The 24509-nt window shown below is 40.3% G+C and overlaps 1 protein-coding gene across 1 annotated transcript in view; it reads left to right on the forward strand.

The window, feature by feature from the left end:
* Positions 1-24509, forward strand: part of LOC104075679 (UPF0668 protein C10orf76 homolog) — a gene marked incomplete at its 5' end in the record, with an annotated part of 86477 nt that overhangs the window by 17619 nt on the left and 44349 nt on the right. The window contains one exon of the mRNA XM_009576260.1: positions 50-125. Within this exon, the coding sequence (XP_009574555.1) occupies positions 50-125 (76 nt within the window). The remainder of the gene's footprint in view (positions 1-49; positions 126-24509) is intronic.

Here is a 24509-nt window from a genome sequence, read left to right on the forward strand (position 1 = left end):
GAAAATTGCCAGTTCTGTACCAGCACTGTTAACTGTCTTTTCCTTTCAGTTCTAAGGCTTTCTACCAATGCTGGTCAATGGAAAGAGCCTGCAAGCAAGGTGACCCATGCATTAGTCAATATTAGGTAAGGAGTAGAAGTTAGTAACCATTTTAGAGATTCTTGTGTCCCGTGTGACTGCATTCTTATCATGACACTTTCACATTTATTGTGTTGAATTTGGTTTTGAATTTGTTCTCTTTGTTGGGCTAAATTGCTGCTCTAAACAGGGCCCACTGGGATAAAGAGAGGGTCACCAGGGTTTGACTGTCCTCCTTCTAATAATCCTCTCGGCATTTCTGTAGACTGAGTGCTTTCAAAGCATGGCAGAAGCTGTAATGAATTAATCCTCACAGCATTCTTGGGAGAAGTTATACAGTAGGGAACAATGCTGTGCTGGCAGAACAATTGTGGACCTAATGGATTTCTGTTGCGTGATTCTATTGCAATTCTGTGAAGCTATAAAGGGGACTGTAAGGCAGCTGTAATAAGCAGATTCAAGGCCTCTTTTAACATTGCAAGATTTTTATGTGTTTAGAACTCATTATTTAAGGACATTTCAGCATTCTCTTAAACCTCTTCCTCCTGTTCAAGAGCAGAAGTTATGTTCTACTTGTAAGGCTAAGGAATATCTCAAGGTGCTTTTGTGCTGTATTCCTTCATGACAGCAGTAATTTCTTTTCCTGGCTTCTGAAGCAGGTAGTACTGAGCCAGAGGCTCATGGATCTGATTGATTGGAAAATGGAAGAATGTTGAGAGAGAGAATTTACTGTTTATCTCTGGCTTGTAAACAAACCATAAAAGATATAAGTATTTATACTGAAAAAATATCTGTCCATTACTTCCCTGGTCACCCCAGACATAATGCAACACCAAGTAGCTCAGTCCTGCTGCATTGCTAATACTTCTTATTTTCTTCACTACAAAAGAGATTGTGTAGGACAAACTCTCTGAAGGCATCTTTCAAGTCAATATACATCTTATGTGTCTATAAACCACCTTAAAGGTTCCCTTAGTAAATCTGTAAGTTTAATAACATCATGTATGGTTCCAGATGATTTATTTTCTACTATCCTTATTTTTATTTTTTGTAAACAGACATAAATGAATGCTTGTGGGTAGATAATGCACTCGGAGTGAAGCAGCAGAACAGATAGCTATTGGCAAATTAATGTCATTTGATGTGACACGAAGTGTCTGCTCTGGGAGTTCTCTGTATACCCAGAGGGAGAAGTCTAAACCGAGAAGAGATTAAAAAAAGCAAGTGGTTGCAGAGGGTTTGTGCTCACCTCTGGTTTGTGCAACCAAGATTTTGCATTGGCTTATTTCCTGGTGGCTTAACAGCTGCTTTTGTAAAGATCAGCACACAACTGAGACAAGATACAACCGAAAAACTGGCACTGTGATACCCCTCCCTGGACAGCCTGTATCAGACACGATCAGTGCATGGTGCTGTCTGGAACCAGTGAAACCTCTGACATGTTTCTCTTGTAGACTTTTGGTAGCTTTTCCCTGTTCCACCTCACTGCTCATGTATGCTGAAATTTCACGTGGTCTTTCACTAGCGTTAGAAGTTTTCATGAATGACTTTCGTGGCTTTTCACTCAGTGAAATTAGACAAGGTCTAAATTAGAGATGATTCAAGGCCTGGAGAGGGATTAGACTTCAGGGAAGTTAGCCTGTTTGACTTATCCCATTTCCCATTTAAAAAAAAAAAAAAAAAAAAAAAAAAGGGGGGGGGGGGGGTTTTATATTTTTTTGTTAAAAAAAAAAAAAAAAAAAAAAAAAAAGGGAGGGGGTGGGTATTTCATCTACTTGTTTGTTTTCTTCTCATGGTAAAAATGTTACGTCTGAAAGGTTCTTTAACTGTATAGATTTCAGAGCAGCCAGTTGTTGGAAGCTGGAGAAATCCAAAGGTACCGTGCTTTTGTGAAGGTGACTGAAACATCACACTGTCAAAGCAGTCACTAGGACTAGATGCCTTTTTTTTGAGAGAACATGCTTTAGAAAGTTTCAAGAGACTTGTCTCAGTACAGGGAGAATGGATGAAGTGAAGGGCCTGTGATAATGTAATACTCCTTTTTGGCCTAAAGACTGAATTTAGGTGTTTGAAAGTTGCAGAAGGATGAGAGGATAATTCTTTGAGGAATGCCTCTAAGGTCTGAAGCTTTCTGCAGTCTGTTGGGAAAGACCATTTTGTCCTGGTCTGTTGGCTGTCCCACATCTGCAGCAAGGTCTGCAGGAGGACCCTTAATACTAGGGCCACATGTTTTCTTCTGGTGTTGGACCAGGAGTGCAAACTGGAGCCTTGTGCACACACACTTGTGGCTCTGTGTTGCAGAGTCATGGAGATGTTGCAAGCCGGAATCACCAAAGAGAAACAGGGAGCGGGGATGCTTGAGGAGAGTAAACCCTTTAAGGCTGTCAGGTTGATGGCTTTATTAGAGAAACAGAGTATGTTAATGAATGACAATATTTTCAGGAGATGTAATTATCTTATGCATTGATAAGGACATGCTGGTTTGAACCTGGCTTAGCTCCCCATTGTCTGGATTGCCTGTTCGTTTGTGCCCCTTTGGTTTCCCCTTAGAGTGGTCTTAGCGTACAGTTTCTTATTTGGATGCCTTTGCCATGAAGGGAATGAGTTTAGAGAAATCCACCTCACATTGGATTTTTCCCTCAGCTTGTTCCATCATTCTGGAAAGTTTTTATGGGCAATGATTACCTGCTTTTTGCTGTAACAGTGCAGTGCAAAGTCACTCTTTGGTTTATATATTAATCTCATTACAACAGCTATTTAAAAGTAAATAAATAAAAATTGTCATTTCCTTATCCTAAGGCTTTTGGTAGGAAAGATTACAAATGTAAAAACATCTGTATGTGCATGCATGTTGTGGGTTTTAACAAGTGTCTTAAATCCTAGTGTACAATTTTATGTGCATTTCTTCCAGGAGAGGAGTGGTGAGCTGTTTACAACTTTTCAGCGGTGCAATGCATTTGTGCTACAGGAGTAACTGTTGGGGAGACACATAAAACAGTCCTGCTTGTACCCCACAGTGCTGGATTGGCGAGGTCATCTGATTAATTGCTTTAATACAGAGTCAGGATGAGTAATACCTAGAGAATCTTTGGCATGTTCTTGTTTAAACTCAGCCGCAGAGAGATCCCACTTTGTGTATCCTATTATGGTATTAACTGTACTTTTTAGTTGGACCCTATTCTGCACTAGGCAGTTTGATTGGGTTTTGTTGTTGCTGATTATCTGATTTTTCTAGTCCTTACTCCAGTGAAAAGAGCAGTCACGAATGTTCTTTTTGAGTATTGAGAGACAGGAAGGCTATTCCTACCTTCTTTCCATACCTCTCCCTTTTACAGATGATTCATAATTTCTGTCCAACCTAAAGAAAATGAAAATTTGAAGAAGACAGAATAATAATAGCCTTATCTGGCTGAAATCTTACATACCGTACTGGAATGAGTGATACTTACTGCTGTCCTATCCCATAATAGTGATTATAACTTCTATCTGTGGATTTGTCTCTGTGGTTTACATAAATAATTGAGACATGATGGACTGCAGGATATAGCTGCAGCACTGATGGGGTTGAAATAAGAAGCTGCAGCAGTTAGTGGTTTGAAAACTCACCTTCTCACCTATGAGGAAATAAGCACATTTTGAGACAAGTAATTTTTTTTAAGCTAATGAGCCTCTTTAAGATAACATTGTGCAGGTTTGCATTTAATGAGAATTTTATTAACGTGGGGTTCAAAGGGGTATCTTCTGATTGCTTACTCAGTGAGGAAGGTGGCAGCTGAATCCCTGTATTCTTTTAATAGACTTTCTCCTGATCAGGGTTTTTTCAAGGTGAATAAATAGATTAACTCAATGATTAATAGACTGAATTTCCCCGTTGTCTGAAATTCAGTCCCATCATCATTTTTAAAGTAATTTATTTTTCTTACTGAAACACTTTTAACAAGCAGAGAGTAAGTTTGTAGTATGCAACTAGGTGATAGGATTTTTTTTTTTAAAAAGTGTTTTATGTGTCGTCGTAGCATATGCTACAATCCTCGCTTGGGTGCTTTCATCCACTCTTCCATCTTGCAGCTACTTTTGTTTCACGTGAGCCACCCTGTGTGGTATTCTTTCTTTGTACAGGAGGTGCTGCTTCTCCCAAGGCTGCTTTTGGGGTCGTAAAGGAGAGATTGGGGATTTGGGAGGAGCACTTAAAGCATCACATGGATGTGTGTAAAATGGTTATGCTTGCTGCCTGTCTGGGCAAGAGCACTCTGAAGGAACATTTACAATTTTACTTAGTGAAATAAGGTCAAACTGGGCTGTGTTTGTCGTAGGATACCTGGCATCCGTGCTCTGAAGCTATAGCTCATATTAAATTACCAGCACTCCATAGAACTGCGCTTATTGAAAACCTTGATGGAGGAGGAGGCTCCATTCAGATATTTGTTAGAAAGTGGGCGGCTGCAAGCAGTCCGCATAGTACCTTCAGCATTGTTCCACTTTACTGCAAGGCATTTAGCATCTGTTCATGGGGAGAGAAGAGCTAAACGCTGCTGACCTAGTCATGTGGTAATGGATGGCTGTAGCATTTATGCAGGATACATGAAAGGGGACCTGCTGATAGATAAGTGCTTCTGTATGGAGTAGAAGCCAATGGATTAGTCAGCTGAGACTGTGTAAAAAAATAGATTTTTTTTTTTTTTTTTTTAAAATATACATATGTATATACACACACACTTTCCTCCTTCCCTCTATGTACAGACATAATGGACACAGACACATGTTTCTTGCCAATATGAGTAAGAGAATGAAAAAGGGAGGGCAAGCTTAAAGACTGTTTATGAAAATAAACAGTCAAGAAAATCTATGTGCATATATATAAAATATGGATATCTGTGTGTATATTATATGTATGTGCACATATATGAATGTGTGTATCCATATATGTATATATGGATATCTGTGTATACATAAATACATATACATACATATTCACACGCGTGTATACTTACAAATATATATTTATATATAAAACACACACACAAACATCTTGCCTTTGATAACGGGCTAATCTAAAGCCATAATTTCCAAGCTGAAAAAACCAAGACATTTGCTTGTTTCTGACTTCTCCGAGATGAACCACGAGTGTTGGCTAAGGATGCTCAGGTGTTACTCCTTCCAGCAGTAGCTGCCAGCAGCAGCGTTGCGCTGGGTGCGTACGTACCGCGGGACTGACGGACCGTGCAGAACTGCTCGGCTCGGGCCGGCCAGCACTGAGCAGCAGAGGGTGCTCAGGCATGCAGGTTAGCCCGGAGTGATCTGGAGTTCGTTCCCTATCATTCTTAAACCCACTTGTGAGGGCTACCACTGGTGGAATAACAACTTCATTGAATTGTTCACTGAGGTGTGTTTAATGGTAATGACCTCTGACGTGCTGTCACTGCTAATCGGTCTGACTGAGCACAGATCACAGGCTAGTACAAGACAGTCAACAATTATTTTTTTTTAATACAAAAAGCAACAAAACCCAAAGAGAAACTCATAAATGTATTTTATTGGTACTTTAAAATCCTAACATAATTTTGCCAAGATTAAGGATCAAATTGTTACTAAAACACTATAAGAAAACTTCCAAGCTTTATGCACGTAAGCTATTTGGAGAATTAGTTCGTGACAGTTTTCGGGTGGCAGCCTGAAAAAATTATGATGCTGAAAAACTGAAAGTGGATTCTAGATGAGAATTCTGGCTTGGTTCTAGATCTTTTCTAGTGACCTGTAATCACTTCACTCCTCGTTGAAGGAGCAAAGTTAGTAGACCCTTCTTGTAATTTCATGTGTTTCTTATTACATGCTTTTCTTGTTACATAGGGACTCTGGCACAGCAGAACAGTTCCTGAAATACCACAGTGGTTATAGCAGAGCTTGGTTACTCAGAGTTCATCTGCTACCACTGCTTGTTTTTCACTTGACCTTGCAGTATTCTGGTAGGGGAAGTTCATTTGCTAGGAGCAACAGATTTTGACATGAACAGGTTCTGGCATTAGCTGGCACCTGAACAGGGGAAACAGGTGGAATGAAACGGAAAGACCTCACTTCCAGGCCATTGTGACCAGCAACATCTTAACAGAGAACAAAAAAGAAAGAAAAAAGCACTCCAGTCTCAGGGGTGCATTGTTACATCTTTTCATGGCACTCTACCCATGCTTCCAGTATTTTTATTAATGTTTAGGGTTTTTCTCTAGTTGTGTAACTTCAGCATATCATTTCTTTTACATTATCTGATTTCTTCTTGAGACAGCAGTGTTAGTTTTCAGTTATTGCTCTTTATTTACTAGCTGATTCATCTTGGTATGCTTCTCTTACAGAGCTGTAGCCAATTTCATTCTGCTATAATTTTCCTTCATTCTTTCTCATTCATGCAGCGGTTTAATTAAATGTTGTCTCTGCCACTGGCCCAAATCCAGACAGCAAATCTGTTAGTTGAGTGGCGTTCTATGGACCAGTTCCACTAACACAGCAGCGTGGTTCAGCAAGTCAGGTGCATCCCAGGTCACCTTCCTTCTTTCTGCCAGTAACTTCTCTTCCCAGGCAGCAGTGACTGAAATGGACTCTGACGATGTCAAGCCTCTTTTCTCTTCAATGAACTTTTTTTTTTTTGCAGTAGGTTTTTGGGAGGATTGATTTCTTTGGATTTTTTTTTTTTGTGGTGACTTAAGGTTTCTAGAGCTGATGCGTATTTTGAGCAAAGCTGTTTGTATGGCAAAGAAATGCCTCTGAGATGCCATACCATGACTTGCTTTCTTCAATGCACTTGAAAGCCATGCCGCAGGGATCACTTTCTCTCTAAAATTTCATCCTCATAGTAAGCAATGCTTTTTGGATTGGGGTGGGGATGAACTTGAAGTGGAAGTGATTTATTCCCAGGATGGCAGCCTCGCTTAACTGGCCTTCTTAGCTTCTTTCCAATGTCTGCAATTGTATCAGCCACTTTCATCTCCTTTCATCATGTCAGGAAGTCAACAGGTTGGCCTTTTAAGAGGGAATTGCAAAAAGATCCACTTCTGTATTTCAGCTGCTCTGTAAGGATTGCGGTAGAGGTGAGCTATCTGTTCAAGGGAGGATTGTTTACTGGGCAGAAAGGAAACTCTTCTGCAGCACAGCCACTGTTTGGCAGTCTCTTCCTAAGTTCAGCAAGTATCTTAGTTCATGTGATTCTCGTGAGGTGAACATCTCACTGCAGAGTTTACCCACTTGTGAACCTTTTTCTTCCTGGCCGTTTTGTTGGAAACATTTCTTTTGTGAGATCTGAATGTTTTGAAAGGTTAGCCAGGATTTGTAGGCTACTTAGCAAAGTTTGCTGAGAAATGTTATATCCATTACTGAAGTATTGCAACCCAGATTTCATCTACTCTGTATCAAATGCAACTGCCCTGTGAATAGGGGAATTCGTGTCTGCAGATCTCATTTGCTGGATTCATGGGTGCATATTGTGGGATTGTAAGATGGAGTTAGTTAAGCTGCCAGCAAATTTTTCTTTAAAGTTGTGTATTCAGCTTTGGAAATCTAATGTTTGGCACATCATTTCTGCTTTTCTGCTAGTGAATTCAGGGTCTGGAGCTTTGGGAGAATTGTCAGTAGAGGAGAAAAGTGAAGGAGACTTCTTAGTGCGATTGCGGTCTCCGGTTTGATTTATGTGAGTTACTTTGCACTGCTTTGTCTGAGGAAGTGTGGCACCAGGCAAGAAATTCTTTCTTGTTTTGCTTGCCAAATACCTTTCTCTGTAGAAACATAAAAATAGTGGAGAATATATGTTAGCGTTGGGAGTGGTTTTGGTTTATTTCAGAGGTGGACATAATATTTATTGGTCAGAAGTTATTTTTCTGACTTGTTTGCAGATATTTTGGTCTTGAATCCCCTTGCTGGGCACAGGCAAGTTATGTATGAGCTCAGTAATACAATTAAAGCACGTGCTGCAAAGCTAGGATGCAGTCTTGTAAACGTCTCAGGGTTGTTGTTGCCGCACAAAATCCAAAAAGGTCTGCTGGTTTCTCGCTTTGAATGCTTGTATTGTTTCATCCTGTTTATAAGAACAATCTTAATTATTTCTCTGGTACTGTGGCTGGCCCAAGTTCAATTCCTGATTGATAGATTTCAACCTTACAGTCGACATCTTTTGTTGGTAGCTCTAATGCAGCCAGGAAGCAAGACATGAATAGCCTCTGCAACCAGATTCTCTTGGCCCCAAGACCTGGTCCTACTGGCGCATGATTGAAGCACAGTTTGAACCAGCTCTTTATAGTTTGTCAAAACTTTGCCCATGCTGTTCTTATTCTTTGGGTAAATATAAGGGACTCTGATCTCCACTGGTCTCAAATCTAGCTTTCAGGATTTGCTTTAGTAGAGAGATAACATTAAGCGGCTTTCTTCATAACCCAAACAATGTAAAAATCATTGTGAGCTTAAATAACACCTTTATCCCTTGAAAAATGATGTAGTATAATGCTGTTTTGCTCTTTCTGTTTAAAAGAAATCTGTTGCTCACAGCAACAGCCAGAGTTATTATTCCCTCTGAAAGTCTGGGCTGTGGGATGTGTACTTACAAAAAAAAAGCGCTTTTCAAAATCTAGTAACATGTATTTCTTATTATGTTATACTAGTGGGGGGCCTAAAATTTGGTTTTGCTCTAGAAATGTAAATGTTCTATTCTCTTAATTCTTCCTTTAGGACTAAATTGACAAAGTACCTGCTCATTAAGTACATCTGCTCATTAAGGTAATGAAGTACCTACCTTATCTTGAACTGAAAGCAAGGATAATAGATTGTTAGCATGACTGCAGAACTGCAGTCTGTTCAAAGATTGCACCGGAATCTGGAGCTCAGTTCCCAGGGAACTGTGAGAGGAGAGCATCTTGTTTGTAACACTTGTTCATTAAAAGAAACATGCATCCTAGCTTTCTAAGTTAAAATGTTTGTTTTTTAGGAGCTCTTCCCACTGAAGGCAGAGAAGGTTGTCTTGCCCTACCAGGGGCTAGCTTCACAACCATCAGTAAATACCAGTTGGTATAGCCAAGACTAAGGTAAAAGTAAAACTCTGCCTGGAGGGGAAAAAAGGGAGCTTGTGTGAATTGTGATTTCCGCCCTCCCCTCCTGGCCCCCCTTCCAAAATGTGAAAATATAAGAGACATAGGAGGTTCAGGTGGTCTGAATTAAATTGGCTGAAGTGCGAGGATATTTGGGAGAAAGCCCCTATTTGGGAATCCCAAAATGCAACCTTTTGTTACTACCTTTTTTATTCTTTAAAATCTTTTTCTAACTTGTAGCTAGAAGGATAGAAGGATAATTCAGAAAATGATGGCGTAATGCTTCTGAGGTAGCAATTTCTTCCTTAGCTTTGAGGCCAGATTTCTGTTGCCTGTCTCAAGGGATGCTAACTGTAAAGGTTCGGCAGTCAGAAATGCCCATGTGCTTGGCTGTTTCTCAGCTATCAAAGCCAACCAGATTAAGGATCTCGTGAAGAATTCATCTGTGACGGATATCGGATTCTGATATCTCATGCTGATAAGGGTTTAGTTGAAGGATGTTACTCTGGCAAAACTGCCCCAATGTGCTTCCTCAGCCTGTGCTGGTATAAACTGACAGTGTTGCTGCGCAGGAAGATTCACCTGCCATTCATTCCTGCCGTCTCTTCTGTGGGGAGCAGCTGCATGTAAAGGAGGAGATTGGGGACCTGACCCAGGATAAAACTATCTAGGCAGGAAAGAAAAGAACAAACCAATGTGATTTAGCCTGAGTCAGCTCTTAAGCCTTCATTGCATATAGATATGCGAGTGGTTGTGTCAGCCCTGTAGAGGGTGTGCGCACAAGCAGCTCAGCATTAGGGACAACAGGACAGTCTCTTTTAGCAGCATTGACCTGTTACACCAGTTTTAGGCTAATATGCTGCAAAGTGTTTTTTAAGTTTATGTCCACTGTCATCGGTGGTAACTGATGTGATTCTTTTCAGGGGTCTAAGCACATGTTCTCTTGCTTGTGCTGGTATAGTGCAGGGTGGTTTTTGTAAACTGGTTTTGCTGTTAAGAGAAATATCAACATAACCATTGCCTGAAGCTTCAGTTTGGGTACTGGGCTTGAAACAATACTGCCATAAGCCCAAAAGGTGAGAACTTGGGTGCTACTTGGCAGGGAGTCTTGAGTAGAAGATTGCTGACGCGTTGAAGGCATCTCGCTGCAGTGGAGTCCTGTTTGATAGGATATAAAACCATGGTTTCAAATGTGTCTTATTTTGAGAGTGGCCGAAAGTGGAATGACCTTAAAAGCTCCCTGGCAATCCTTTTGCCTGACTTTGCTAGAAGACTTTGAAAGCCCAAAAGCTTTTTCATGTTGCTGCTTTAGTGATTAATTAGGTCATCACTTTGTGTGTTAATTACAGTGACATTTTTCTTCTCATTAGTTGGATTATGGAAAGTTTTTGAGTCTGTGTGGGATGGGAAGTAATGCAGCCTTTGTGGCCAAGGGAAGGATGATTTCAAACTTTAAAACACTGAATTTCAATGATGGCTTTGGATACTGTGAAAAAATATTTCTATCCACTATAGAAAATGTAGCTGGTAAGTACTTTGAGGGCAGGATAAATGCCTTTTATTCTAAACAAACTCGTGATGCTGCACACACTTTGGATGAGGAACTTTAAACTGGATCCTTCTTCCAGAAGGTTGTGTGTTGTGTTAATTAATGTAAAGCTCTTGCTGCTGACAGAGGGACGTGAATATGATATACTTTATATAATGTCCTTCATGGGGTGTCTGAAAAGGCTTAACAGGGAGCCTCTTAAGCAGGGCAGTGTACATGAACAAAGGCCATTTGCTTTTACGTATACTTTTTTGTAATTATTTAATGTCCTCCTTATCATTTTGCAACACTGTGTGCTTTGGAATCTGAGCTTGACATTAACTTTTTATGGACATTTGAGATGAGCTTGTCTGAGGCAGACATTCCTTTCTAAACTCAGAAAGCAATAGATCTGCGATATGTTGTTCTTGATTCCTTTGTTCATTAGCATTTGAAAGCTGTGGTTACTTTGAGGCTAGCCCATGTGTGATATCTTGAGCCTTGTTGAAGGAGCAGACTGTGCAATTCTCACTGGGTAGCACTTATTTTTCTTCCTTGTTTGGTGACTTCCACTTTCAGCATAAACTTCAGTCAGAAATGAAGAGCCACAAAACAACACTGCTGCAAGATCTTAAATTTGGCTGGGAAATAAAATAAGTCAGATTGCAGTAAGGGAGGTTCTTCCCAAATTCTTCTCAACATGGGTGGTCCAATACTGGAACAGATTGCTCAGGGAGGTTGTGCAATCTCCATCCTTGAAGTTATTCAGATCTTGCCTGAACACAGCTGTGAGCAAACTGGCCTCACTGGCCCTTATGCTGAGTATAAAGTTGGACCACATAACCTCCAAAGGTCCTTTCCAACCTAACCCATTTGATTTTAGAGAGCAGTCTCTTCGCTGCATGGTCAAATGGTAAAAGAAGCAAGAAAGCTTGTTTTCTTTGATGCACTGTGCTATATGTTAACTCTGGGTCCAACTGCTAAAGATGCTGAGTAGAGCACTTACTGAAATCAGTGGGATCTTCTGATGCTCGGTATCTATTTTCTTTCTCTGAAAGATCAGTAAAGGATAAAAACTAGAGGACTCACAGTATGTGTTGCTGCAGATGCCCAGTATTGTCTGCTGTCTGTGAACTTATCAGTAAATTGGATCCTGCTGATGAGATCCAACTATGCAACTCGGTCATTTGTGAGAAGAAACTATTCTCAGTATGATTAATGCTGTGGTTGACGATGGGGACAGAAAGCACTTCTTTGAATAATGCCTATAATGGCATATTCCCCCGTGTGTATGTTTAAAGGAAGAGTCTATGGTTATATGAAATTGAGGGCATTTAAGAGGCAGTTAATGACAAGTGAAGATGATAGCTAGGGTAGATTAATTGTTAAATGAATTGTGCCTGCACTTACTGTCATTTTAATGTGGTATCGGTCTAATTGTAAGTATGATGTTATATAGCAGGAAGGCATCAGAAAACAATACTGTGCACTTAGGTTCAGGTCAGAGGAGTTTAAAGGCTTAGCCATAAGTGTAGCCGTCTTTTTTGCTGTGTGGCTTTTTTTCTGTTGTTGTTTTTTTGTTTTGTGTTTGGGTTTGTTTGTTTGTTTTGTTTGTTTTCTTCTGGAGTACCAAAATCTGTATTTTGATTGATTTTGCTTTTATAAGTTTTTCCCCATGCTTTTTTTTGACAGTGCAGTAAAGCAGTATTTTCTCATAATCAGTTTAATATGAGTTTTGTTTTAAATGTTTTTGGAATGAGACGATACTAACTGAACTTGATCTGTGTCGTGGTTTAACCCCAGCTGGCAGCCAAGTACCACACAGCCGCTCGCTCACTCCCCCCCGGTGGGATGGGGGAGAGAATCAGAAGAGTAAAAGTAGGAAAACTTGTGGGTTGAGATGAGAACAGTTTAATAAGTAAAGCAAAAGCTGCACACGCAAGCAAAGCAAAACAAGGAGTTCATTCACTACTTCCCATCAGCAGGCAGGTGTTCAGCCATCTCCAGGAAAGCAGGGCTTCATCACGTGTAACAGTTACTTGGGAAGACAAACGCCACCACTCCGAATGTCCCCCCTTTCCTTCTTCTTCCCCCAGCTTTACATGCTGAGCATGAGTCATGTGGTATGGAATATCCCTTTGGTCAGTTGGGGTCAGCGGTCCCGGCTGTGTCCCCTCCCAGCTTCTTGTGCACCCCCAGCCTGCTCGCTGGTGTAGGGGGGTGAGAAGCAGAAAAGGCCTTGGCTCTGTGTGAGGACTGCTCAGCAGTAACTAAAATACCCCTGGGTTATCAACACCGTTTCCAGCACAAATCCAAAACACAGCCCCATACTAGTTAGTATGAAGAAAATTAACTCTATCCCAGTCAAAACCAGCACAGTCTGGAACATAGCTCATGGATATTTTTTTTTTCATTGCACTTTGTCTCCAGGACTATTTATTTAACTTTGATTTGGCATGGGGCTACTTTACATGCATGCCTTCAATCTGAGTGGAGCATAAGGGAAATTCCAGGATGGAAGAGGACTGAAAGCAGCCAGGCATAGGTCTGATCTGGTCATTACTCTGAAGAAATCTGTCTTTTGAGTTGATTCGGAGTGACAGTGGGGCAGGAAGGCACTGGCAGAAGCTGTATGTCTCTAGCAAGCTTTTTTCACACACGTCCCATAGCCTCCCTTGAGTTGGGTGAATTTTGTGTGGTTTCTAGATGAAGTGAGATGTTGCCACATATCTTTTGGTAAAGTTTACTGGTCCCTGTTAAGACTTAGATGCACTGAATGGTTCTTAGGGCCCTTTTTTCTGTCTGATAACACTTTCTTATTTTTTAAAGCATTTGCTGTGTTTGGAGGGGAATCAGTTCGAGCCCAAGGACACCTAGAGGATGTGAGCTTTGATTGCTTTCAGCCTGCTAATCTTCATGATCCAAACTGTGCACTCAAGCAGAAGAACAATAATGCCCTCTACACAGTAAGATAGGAAAATACTCAACAGAAAGCCTTTTCTAGGAAGAGAGGAGGCCTTCAAATTCATTTTCTAGAAAGATAAACTTGGATAGGGACAGGTGCAGACACAAGCAACAAGAATCATGATTTCCTTCCGAAGGACACTTGGTGCATGCTTTGCCCAGTCCAGCAAAGTGAAAACTAGTGGTTACTAACGTAGTGGGAAACAGAAGCGATGTAGAACAGCTTCTGAAGCTAAAGGGCAGTTTGTAATGTGAACAAGTGGGCAGAGAGTATCATGAATAAATAAAAGTCAGAAGTGAAAGGATTTCTAACATTAAAAGCACTAAGGGTCTGGGGCAGTCTTGTGATCAGTTAGAACGATGCAATCTAAACTGATCTAATTCCATTTAAAACTAGTCAGGGAAGGATTATCTTGTAGCTGAGAATATGAGAGGATGGAGAGCGCTAGAATCCCCGACTTGCACCAGGAGGAGCCCAGGTAAGAGATGCCTGCTGAGCAAGGGTTGATTTTTTTTTTTTTCCTTTTTTTTTTTTAATTCCCCCTGCCCCCATCAATAATGTTATCAGCTCCAGGGCATACAGAGATGGGTCAGATCAGGTTGGTCAGTGGATTAGGACATGATTCAAATAGTCTCGTAAATACCATTGTAGTGTTTTCTAAAGTATAAGGCTTGTAAAAACTTGTAGCTGTTTAAGTTACTTGCTTCCTGCATCAATGATTCAGAACCTATTAGTGTTAATAGGCTACCTGGTTCAAAAAGACTGATGCCACTCCCTCCTGTCAGTCAGGGATCACTTTTCCACTAAAGGAAGACAGTAAATGTCTTCTTTAAAATTCAGGGGCTGGCTAACAAATTGCAGTTTAGAATACATTACAGATGATGAATGTGATCTCCTTAAAGGGAAATCTATTCGTTTGACTTAGTGCTCTTACGATTAATTGCTTGCCAGATTAAATTGCTCCATAAAATGCATGCTACTTTATTCAATCCCTTCATGATGAGATTAGCTAGGCCATGCTGGTTCTTTGTGTGTTAATTACAATGGTATTTTCTTCTTCAATTTAATTATTAAATTGTTTAGCGCAGCATGCTTTCTCCTAGCCTCCGGAAAGATGTCTGTATTTTTCTTTTGACCACTGTTTTATAATCTTACTGCCCTTTTTCCAGAAATATGCTGGGTTTCCTTTATAGAAGTATCACAGACTGTAGAAGATACATTTTTCTGTGTTTTCTTTGGTGTGCTGCTGAAACACAGGAATGGTACTAACCATGCACAGTTTCACCATGCAACAGTCTAGGGTGAGGAATGAGGAACGTCTGAACTGAAGCTGTGGAGGCAAATTGCCAGAGTTGCCACCCAAAGAGGAATTTATCCGGGGACTGCAGCTCAGCTTTCTGCTTCTGTTGAAAAGTGTAAAGCTCACTGAGTGGGCAGGATGTTTGGTTTTTGTCTCACCTGAAAAATCAACGCTATAGCAGTTCAATATTCTCTATGTTGCTGAAATTTCAGGACAGATTTGGAGGGAAGAACCATGTGTGCTTTCCTTGTTCTTGGAGGCCTTCTCTGTACTCGCTGGCCATACTCAAGCCTCTTTCTTTCTGAAAACCTACAAAATGGAAACGCATGAAACTGAAAAGCACCAGAATTGTGGTAACAGCTTAAAATTATTGAAGGAGGCCAACAGTAAATAATTTAAGGAAAATTTAAGAAAAAGCTATTTTAAGTTCTCGGTATAAAACTTGACCCAGCCTTTAGGATATTAGTTCATTCTCCCTTCATCAATCAGGGACCCGACCACATGTGCAACTACCCCCCCCACACCCCACATGCACAAAATAACCCCTGTCCTTCTGCAACAGTAAGCCTGGGATTTGCATATAACCTAATGTTCCTACAGCAACAATACAGTGGCTCTATTGTAAAGTTGTTGGTTTTCTTTATTTTCTTTCTTTTTTTACTGTTAATGCTGCTATACCACTCTAAATGAAATATTTAATATGCACCAACTAAACTGTTAGTTGTGGTGTTTAAAATCATTCAAGTCTCTGGGTCTAAAGTGGAGCTTCTCTCTTACCCAGCTATAATCTTTTTTTATTTGCTTCTCAACTTAACCCCTCTCCCTCAGTAAATAGTGTATTTTCTATTGGAATTGATTCCCAAAGGCAAAGCAATTTTTTGTATTAATTAACCTAGTCTTTCATTTGCTGTTTATCCAGAGCTTAGAAAGTTCAAAAAGGTGTAGCAGAACTAGGAAAGTTTCAGAAAGAGGCAGCAAGAATGACTGAAGGTATAAAACCAGATGTATTATGAAGAACATTTATATACATGACAAGTCTTCAGGCTAGAAGAGATGGCAGAGAATATACAAGAGTTTGTTTAAAAAAAAAAAAACAAAAACATTAAATGTCATAGAGAAGGTGAAGAGGACCTACAAGAAGAGGGTGCATCAGAAGATCAGATAAGCTCAAACCAAAGAGGGACTGCTTCGTGCAAAACTTAGTTAAGCTGTGGAATACCTAAAAGGTTATGTGAATTTAAAGCAATGATTATACAAATTAATGGAAGAAAATTCCATCGTGGGTTACTGATGATACAGATATTACCTCTGCCTCACATATGATCTTGAACTGCATGTGGCTGGAAGTAAGAGTTCTTTCTGGGGCAGTATCATTTTATTCTTGTCTGCTTTTATACTGTTACCTGAGCTCCCATTTCTAGACACTTTTGAAGTCAGGACACTGAACTCGCCTTTCCTACCTGACTCAGTATGGCAATTTTTAATGTTTACATAAATTTTATCTGTCAGCAGCTTCTCAGGAGTCAGCTATTTGCTTCAAAGCCTTTACCAAGGGTAAGGCAGCATGCCAGCGTGCCCATCCCACTGCTTTCAGGATTGAAGATTTTATTTACAATCACCCATCTAGGTTATACATCTGATTTGTTAAATCTGTCACTATTTTCAAGTCAAGAAGGCTGAATTCCCATGTTAGGTGTCTGTAAGGGTTCATTCTTATGTGAAGGAGTATATGCACAGGAAATACTGTCCTTGGTAATTTAGAAGAGGGATGTCTAAGGAAGAAGACGACTATACTTTCCTGTGAGCTGGTCTCCTGTCTAGCAGCCTTTTGTTCTTTTCTGGGAGTGGCAGAGAAGTGTGTAATTTTCTGGACCGCTGGTGGAGAGAAGAGTAGAATGATTAACCATGGAAGATTCTTCTTTGTTCATGATTTTACTTCAGAATTTCAGTCATTATCTTCACTGTTCCTTTTTTCTCCAGAAAGAACTCATGGAGAGCTGTCAGGATCATGAACTCATAAATCTCATGAAAGTAAAACCCGTGCCAGCTGAGCAAGGCATGATTTTAATTAAGACTAACAGGATTTTTCTGTCTTTTTTTTCTTTCTTGCTAGTCCTGATTCAAATATAATGGTTTGGAAGAAAGGTTTTCATAAGTTCAGTAGCCCATTGTTTGTCAGCTAAAGAAGGCTGAGTTGGTAGGACCTTTTGAGACTTCCTTGATTTAAAAAAAAATAGAAAAATTAAAGGCCCTAGGTTTTTTTATTTGGTTAAAGAGACAAATCCTTTTACTGAGCCTTTGTAGAGCAAGGAATTGAATGGGGATGTAATCCGTTTTTTCTGTTGCAGGTTACTGTTCTAAAGAAAGTTCATGTTGGGTAATTTATCACCGGTTCTCAGTGCACAAGTTAGATGGGTTAGGAAAACAAACGGATCAGGGTGGGAGATCTCTGCTGTAAGTGCCTCAAATCATGATCTGTTCTTTGTGAAGAGCATTTACCTATGAAGACCAGCCAAGGTGAATTAAAAGAGCATTATCTGGAAATAGGCAGATGTGAAGCCACGTATCTTATTGTCATCTACCGTCCCATGTTGGCCCAGCTGTGGGCTATATCTGTATGGAGGTGGGGAAGGTCTTTCCCCCACTGAGGAACTAAGGCTTTGTGGCTCCAGCCGGTTCTCCTGCCCAGTACTGGTCTTGCAGGCCAGTTCTGCCCCTCTGTGCTGCCTGCAACAAGCACCAACACAGCGGAGGCTGAGAAGTGTCTCCTTTGGAGTACTCTGCTGACCTGAGTGAGTGCCAAACTGAATTTGCTTCCCATCCGTTTCTTCCCCAGTTCATGGTGCCTCTGACAGGGAAAGCCATCTGTGTTACAGCCTTTTTATCTTCGCTTGGGGAGGGAAATGAAACAGAGCTATCGTATTGCTTGCAGTCTGATGTTGTGAACCAGTTTAAGTGACCTATTGCATGCAAACCTAGCCCTGACTGTTTAGCCTCTAAATGAGGCAGGTACAGTACTCATTGAAAGGTTGGGTGCCGAGGGTGCTTCTAATTCTTGACTTTCTAAGCAAACCTTTCCTTCTGTGTTACCAGTTACTCAGTTGAAAGAGTTTGCGCGGTGTGGAACGATGCTGCTGTGGAACCCTACTAAGGCCCCATCTGCTAAGAGCTTGTATTGATTTGTGTCTTAGTTTATAAAAGCCTTCAATTCTCCTTGTGTAAATGCCATAAATAATGCAGATGTACTAGATGAAATGTGCTGTAGGAACATCCCAGAAATCATTTTGGTCTGGATTGAACTGAGCTAATCTGATAATGGTTAGGAGTTTCTCAATAGCTGTGAAGCAAAAAGTATATTGTCTTATTCTAGCTTAATGTATTAGTCAATACACAGGGGTAGGAAGATAGGTACTTGAAGGTGGTAATCAACTTTATAAACCAAGAGCTTTTAATGTTAAAATATTACAAAACTTCATCTGAAACTAGTTGTAAATTTTATATATATTTTATATACACACACACACACATAGTGGAAGTACTAAGAAATCCAGTCCTGCGCCTGTGATTTATCTGCATAATCCTCACATTTGTATGCCTCTTTGTCAGAAGGACTGCAGTGCTTCAGAGGCGATATGTATACTAAATAAATCATTTTGCCCACTCATAGCAAACAGCCATTTTGTGCGAGCAACATTGCAGAATGCATTTTAGTAGGGGACGTTGATGAATAATTTGTCCTTTTGAGATTCCACAGGCTTTAGGGCACGAAAATGTATTTCAGGTTGGACTAGATCCAGATCTGTATGAGAACTCCTTGGCAGTCTTGTAGAAAGTATATGGGAGTTTTAGAGGTGACCTGTTTTTAGAAATTTAATTGGACTTTTGCTCTATTTTATGTCGGCTATGTGTAAAGAAAGCAAAAAGGTAAAAGGATGTTGTATTTGTTAGATTGTTCTGTTAGAAATATCCAGCATATCAAGGCTGATTTTTCTTCAAAGTGGTCTGTGGTCATGGCAGCTTGGGTTCTTTTCTGTATTGGAGAGATCAACTGATGGACAGTGGTTCCTGCGGAGGAGAGAGAATGTATTTGTATGCTCATAAATTCATTCTAATCAATGTTTCCCTGGCAGTTACTTGATGTTAGTTACCTCAGCTGCAAGATGAAGAATGTGTTTACATGCTATTAGCATTGTTAATTGAGAGGAAACATGGATACAGCCTATTTTCAGAGCTGAGACTTGTCTTCCTGTCACTTTTCTGCACTCGATGGCCCCAAAACTGCTGATGTGATCAAAGAGCACATTGCAGACTACTGCTATAAGACATTTTCAGAACTCGCTCGTTCTGCTTCAAATTGTTTAGCGTCAAGCACTTTGTCTTGGCTAAAGCAGACAAACCATATGAACCAGGCTGCCCATCGGCAGAGAGTTTTTAGGAATTTGGGGTCATATGTCAGCATTCATTACCAAGGGAACTCCAGGTGCCCAGAGGAACTTGGAGAGCTCTTGAACGTCAGCATAGGGGTAGACTTCAGAAGTCATTGAGGTTGCTGCTGGTCAGATTTGGCTTTAAATTTTCCCTGTTGGTTCTCCAAGTATTGTTTGCTGACACGCATACATTACAGGTCATCTGCACAACCAGAAAACTTGTGACAGTAGAGAGAAGAGGTATTTAAGAACCTTTGTATGTTAGTTTTGTAGCACAGATTACTGAAGTTCTATGGACATGTGAAACTCAGTGTTTCTTTTGGAGCTAGCAGTGTGCATCAGTAACAATGCTGCAGATTCCAAGAATAAGTGATGCGACAAAGTACTTGTCATGGAGCATCCCCAGAAGGTAAGGCTGTTGAGGGTGCCCTTCCTTAGGTGACAAGTATGAAAATAGTGCTACATGGTAAGTTTTTCAGTGATCAGAAAGGACATAAGAATTTCTGATAAATTTTGCAAGTTACTGGAAGACTGGCAGAAGGTTAAAGGTTAAATCATGAAGTAGATGAGGCAGTGTGATCTGAATTGCTTTTTAACCTGTCAGGCAGTGCAGTTCATGAAAAAACAAGTGCTGGTCTGCCAAAGGGGGCTGTATCTTGAAAAGCAGTGACTCAAGAAGCATTGACTAGCAGCTTTATGAAAGGTCTCTCGTGAAATGTTCTGCTAAAAAGGTTTATTTGAACCTTGAAATATTGGCAGGAGCGGGAAAGTGATTTTACGATCATATATATTTGGCAATTTTGTCTGGTGTCTGTTTCAAAAAGTGTATTGAAAAACTGGAGAAAGGACAGAAAAGCCTCAGTTATGAGAGGCTAGTAAAAATTCTTTCAAGATTTCAGTATCTTAATCTCTTCAAAACAAAACCTGCGGTATGCTCTTTAGAGTGTTTGAGCATCTTTGAGAAGACAAAATGCCAAAACAGAAAAGGAATGTAAGGCTAGACACTGAAACCAAATTGAAACTGCAAATTAGGTATCCATTTTTTAATAGGTAATTAACCATTGTAGTAAACAACAAAAGGGATCGGTTTTCTTCCCCTCTTCATATCTGAACAGAATACCTTTGTGAAAGATGCTCTAGCTAGCTACTGGCATGAATCTACGTAGTGCAAGGATAATGTTGAAAAATGCAACAGCCTGTGATATACAGAAATTCAGATAAGCTGATCTACTGACTAGTAGTTTCATGAATCAGTTAAAGACTGGATCAAAGATCTCATTTTGCATTTAAAAGTTAACAAATTCACTCTGGATTCCTGTGCTTCAGGCTTGTATTTTTGCATTGAGAGAATTCTCCTCCTGTACATCAGCCTGAGACCTAACTGAAATTTATCCATGCAGCAATTAAACAGAAGGGCTGTCCTCAGGCTTACTTTGAGGAGTTGTTCCTCTTAAGACCACAGGACAGAGGCGAGATTCAAGAAGATGTCAGTAGGCTGCAAGCTTTTCATTTTTCTGCAGTTTGCAGTCACCATGATGGCTATGCTCAGTGAGTATGGGCCAGGATGGAGGAGTTGTGCTGCAAGGAAGTGTGGAGAAATCACTCACTAGCTTAACCTCCTGGTAAAAATACCACGTTTGTAATTTATATTTTCAGCTATACATATTTCAGTTTTCATATGGGAGCAGGGATTTTTGCCCGTTGTGTTTCAGAATGGCAAAAGTTTTATACTAAGTTGTAATAGCAAAAGAAAGCTAGAGTGCTTCAAAGATTTCAGAGAGTCTATTTTTTAAGTCTATTTCTTACTTAAAAAATAAGTTTTTACTGAATGAGTTTTGCTCAGCCTTCCATGTTTAGTCCTGGAATTAATGGACAGGATCAGTAAATCATGCTGGGAATTGGCCTTAAACCCAGAGAAGGGTTAAATATGCTGTTTATTTCAGCAAAGTCTCTCTCTCTTTTTTTTTTTTTTCAGAAGTGCATACATATAGAGTAAGTGTTATTGTAGTGTTGGTGTTCTTAAACACCGTGATCTTGAGGATGCTTGAGTCTTCAGGTCAGAATGTCAAGACACCCATTGACACAAGATGTCCTGCTTATCAGCTTCAGGGTCTGGCACTCCTGAGAGGCCTCCATCTCCATGCATGCAGGCACTCTGCAATTTGAACACAACTGGCACTTCCTATAGCAACACTTTATGTGTAAAGGTAGGGCAGGAACTTAATCTTAATGATGCCGACCATCAGGAGAAGGTAAACTGTGCCAAACTCTGCCCCAGTCAAGTGGGCTGTGGTGAATCCTAACTACTGCTAGAGCTGGAGGAGAACGTGACAGTTAGCAGCTAACTGTCTGACTGCAGTTTCCCCGAAATGTTTAAAAAGTGATGGTATGATTGATGATATGTTAAAAACCATTTAAGGAAACAGGAAAGGCAGTCAGTACTTGATGCGGCTCTATTACTGGGTTATGAAGAGCTGGTTTGAGGGAGGGTCTAAAACAACCCAGTAAGCCTGTTTTGGAGCTTTCATTAGCTGCCCCAACATGTAACTGCAGAGAATCTATAGGGGCTACAGGTCTGTCTTTGCTCTTTTCATACTACCTCTTAATTCTGCCTGTTGAATAATGGGAGAGGTGTTTTGGGGCAGTCAGTCATTAAGGTTTGTTGACACTCAGGTTTGCCATTGCTATTCAGGAGGTTAAGCACTCTGTTTACTCCTGCTCTCCTGTGCCACTTGTGTGGAGGGAGAGGGTCTTTGTTTCTCTGCTGGCTCTCCCTGTTCATCGCTATGCAGAGTGAAGCCTTAGAAGCTGCCTGAATATCAATTTTTCAGGCTTTCTTGAGAATTGTGGGAAGTAAAGGTCAGGGAAAGTATATTTGCTCCCATTAAGGCAGAATGGTGAACAGGCTGAGCAACGAACAGGCATGCCAGCCTAGGATAATAAGCCCCAAACTTGGTCCTGCTGTTAGCTCCTCTGGCCTCCTGCCAGGGGCTGATGGCCATATTTATCTTGCAGTGCCTTTTTTGTATAGAGCAGTTGTACATCTCCTCCGAATGCAGAGATGCAGCATCTGGAGACTTAGAGATCCCTAAATCTTGAGCTGAGTTTCCTGCTCCGTGGCAAGAGGATCCCTGCTAGAAAGGGGAGGCAAACACTTAGTTCTGAGTGCCTAGTGGGTCTGCTGTGTGTATACATGCACTGTGCAATGAAATACTCTGTGCTCAAGCCAGTGGGTTTATTTTAGAGATAGCTTGGAAAGAACCTGGATGTAACCAATTTCCAGTGGAAGGCTGAAATCAAAACAGTTTTCAGTATTTGACAATTCTATTTTGAAATATCCTCACCTCAATTTTTTTAATAGTTGGATGCTTTCAACATGGATGTTTGATTTGTCACAATTTTTCTCCCAAATCTTGTATGTCAAAGTTGAACTGAAATCTTGAATTTTGTCCAAAGGTCTTGATCAATTAAAATTAAGGATAAATATGAAATTTTAAGGGAGAAGTTAAAGATCATACAGTTTCATTTGGAATTTGAAACAAAGCCAGACTTCTAAATTTGAAATCCTTTATAAGAAAGGGATATTCAACTTGGTTCTAATTTTGATCGTCTGTCTTGAGTATCACAATGTGGCTTCTCTGTGAAGCCAGATATAGTTCTGCCCTTTAGATAACATTCAGGTTTCTTTTTTTTGCTTTTTTGCTTTTTGTGGTTTTTTTTCCGGGGAGAGATTTATGCAGTTTTCTCTTTTTTGTACAGTAAGCATGTTGCCAAGCCTTGGCTCTCTTAAACTGATAAGTGTCGTTGCTCATTAGCATCAAATGCCACTGCCCATACCAGTTTTGCTGTGTTGCTCAGCTAACACGTGTTGGCTGTTAAAGCAGCAATTAATCCCTTTGATACTGAATGGGATCTGTAATCATCTGACCTGTTCTTTAAAACAATAATCAAAGTTCTCTAATGACTTGCATGGTTTAATTCCTTTAGGAGTCTTGCAACAGACAAGGAAATTTTGCCATGCAAGCTAACTTACACAGCACTGGAGAGCTGGTGGTGAAGAATGCTTTTTAAATATAGTCAGGAAAATGATGACTTAAGCAAGTGCAGTGTGGGTGAAGGGAAAATGGGGTTTGGTAGGTGAACAGTAAGCAGCCTGATTGCTTTATGTTGCACTAACAGGTTTTTCTGCTGCAAGTTTGACGAGTATTTTTGGAGCAAGATTTTTACAGCATTTTACCTAGCAATAACTGCTGTATCAGTTAGGCTACAGCAGTGTTTGATCTGGGTTAAATTGTCAGACATTTCTATGTGTGTGCCTATCAATAGTAAATAATTATGCATATGCTCAGAATGAATGCTAGCCAAGGTAATAGAAGCCATGCAAATTTTTTTTCCTCTTTAAATGTGGGGGAATCTGCAGTATCACCCACAGAAACATGCAGTAATTATTGGCAGTTTAAAGCTTTGTAATAGTGACCTGTACATGTGCTGAATGCCTTTTTTGTAAGGTATGCCTGTTCCTCGGTGTTTCCCAAAATGCTGAAATTGAGCAGCTTTCCCTTCATCGTGTATGGCAGCACTGTTATCTCAAACATTTCCAGTGCTGAGATGATATTGTTAACACCAGTTCACAAGCAACACCAGGGAAAAGATCCTGGCCCCTTGTGTGCAGACAGAAGAGTGGTGAGGTGAGGCGAGGCAGGAATAGGAATCAGCCTGCTGCAGTGAGTGGACCAGGAAAGAAGAGTTGCCATCAGTCCTTGAATGGAAGAGCTAAAAGGAACTGAGGAAAAATCAAGTATCTTAACACAAGTAGTCAGCACTGCATTTTTGCCAATGCAAGCGTAATAGTAAAATGGGTATTCAAGATTTCAACAGTCTTTTAATGCTTAGAATGTTTTAGTGTTTGCTAGAGCAATTCTGAATCACATAGGGTTTATAGGAATTAATGCAACCAAGTGTGGTGACTTCCTTTTTGGTATTAGTTATTTTGCAGATAGGAAGAGAACATCTGGCTCTTTACATCAGGTTTTCTTGTTTTTTCCTGCATTTTCATTTGATTATGGGTAACACTTTTTAATGTGGCCCCAGTTTTGGTTGCTGAACTGGGGAAGTTGTATGGTCTTCCCCATCTGCTGAATGTCTACAAATG

The sequence above is a fragment of the Fulmarus glacialis genome, unplaced genomic scaffold (genome assembly GCF_000690835.1).
Source record: "Fulmarus glacialis isolate BGI_N327 unplaced genomic scaffold, ASM69083v1 scaffold24144, whole genome shotgun sequence".
NCBI classification, from domain to species: Eukaryota; Metazoa; Chordata; class Aves; order Procellariiformes; family Procellariidae; genus Fulmarus; species Fulmarus glacialis.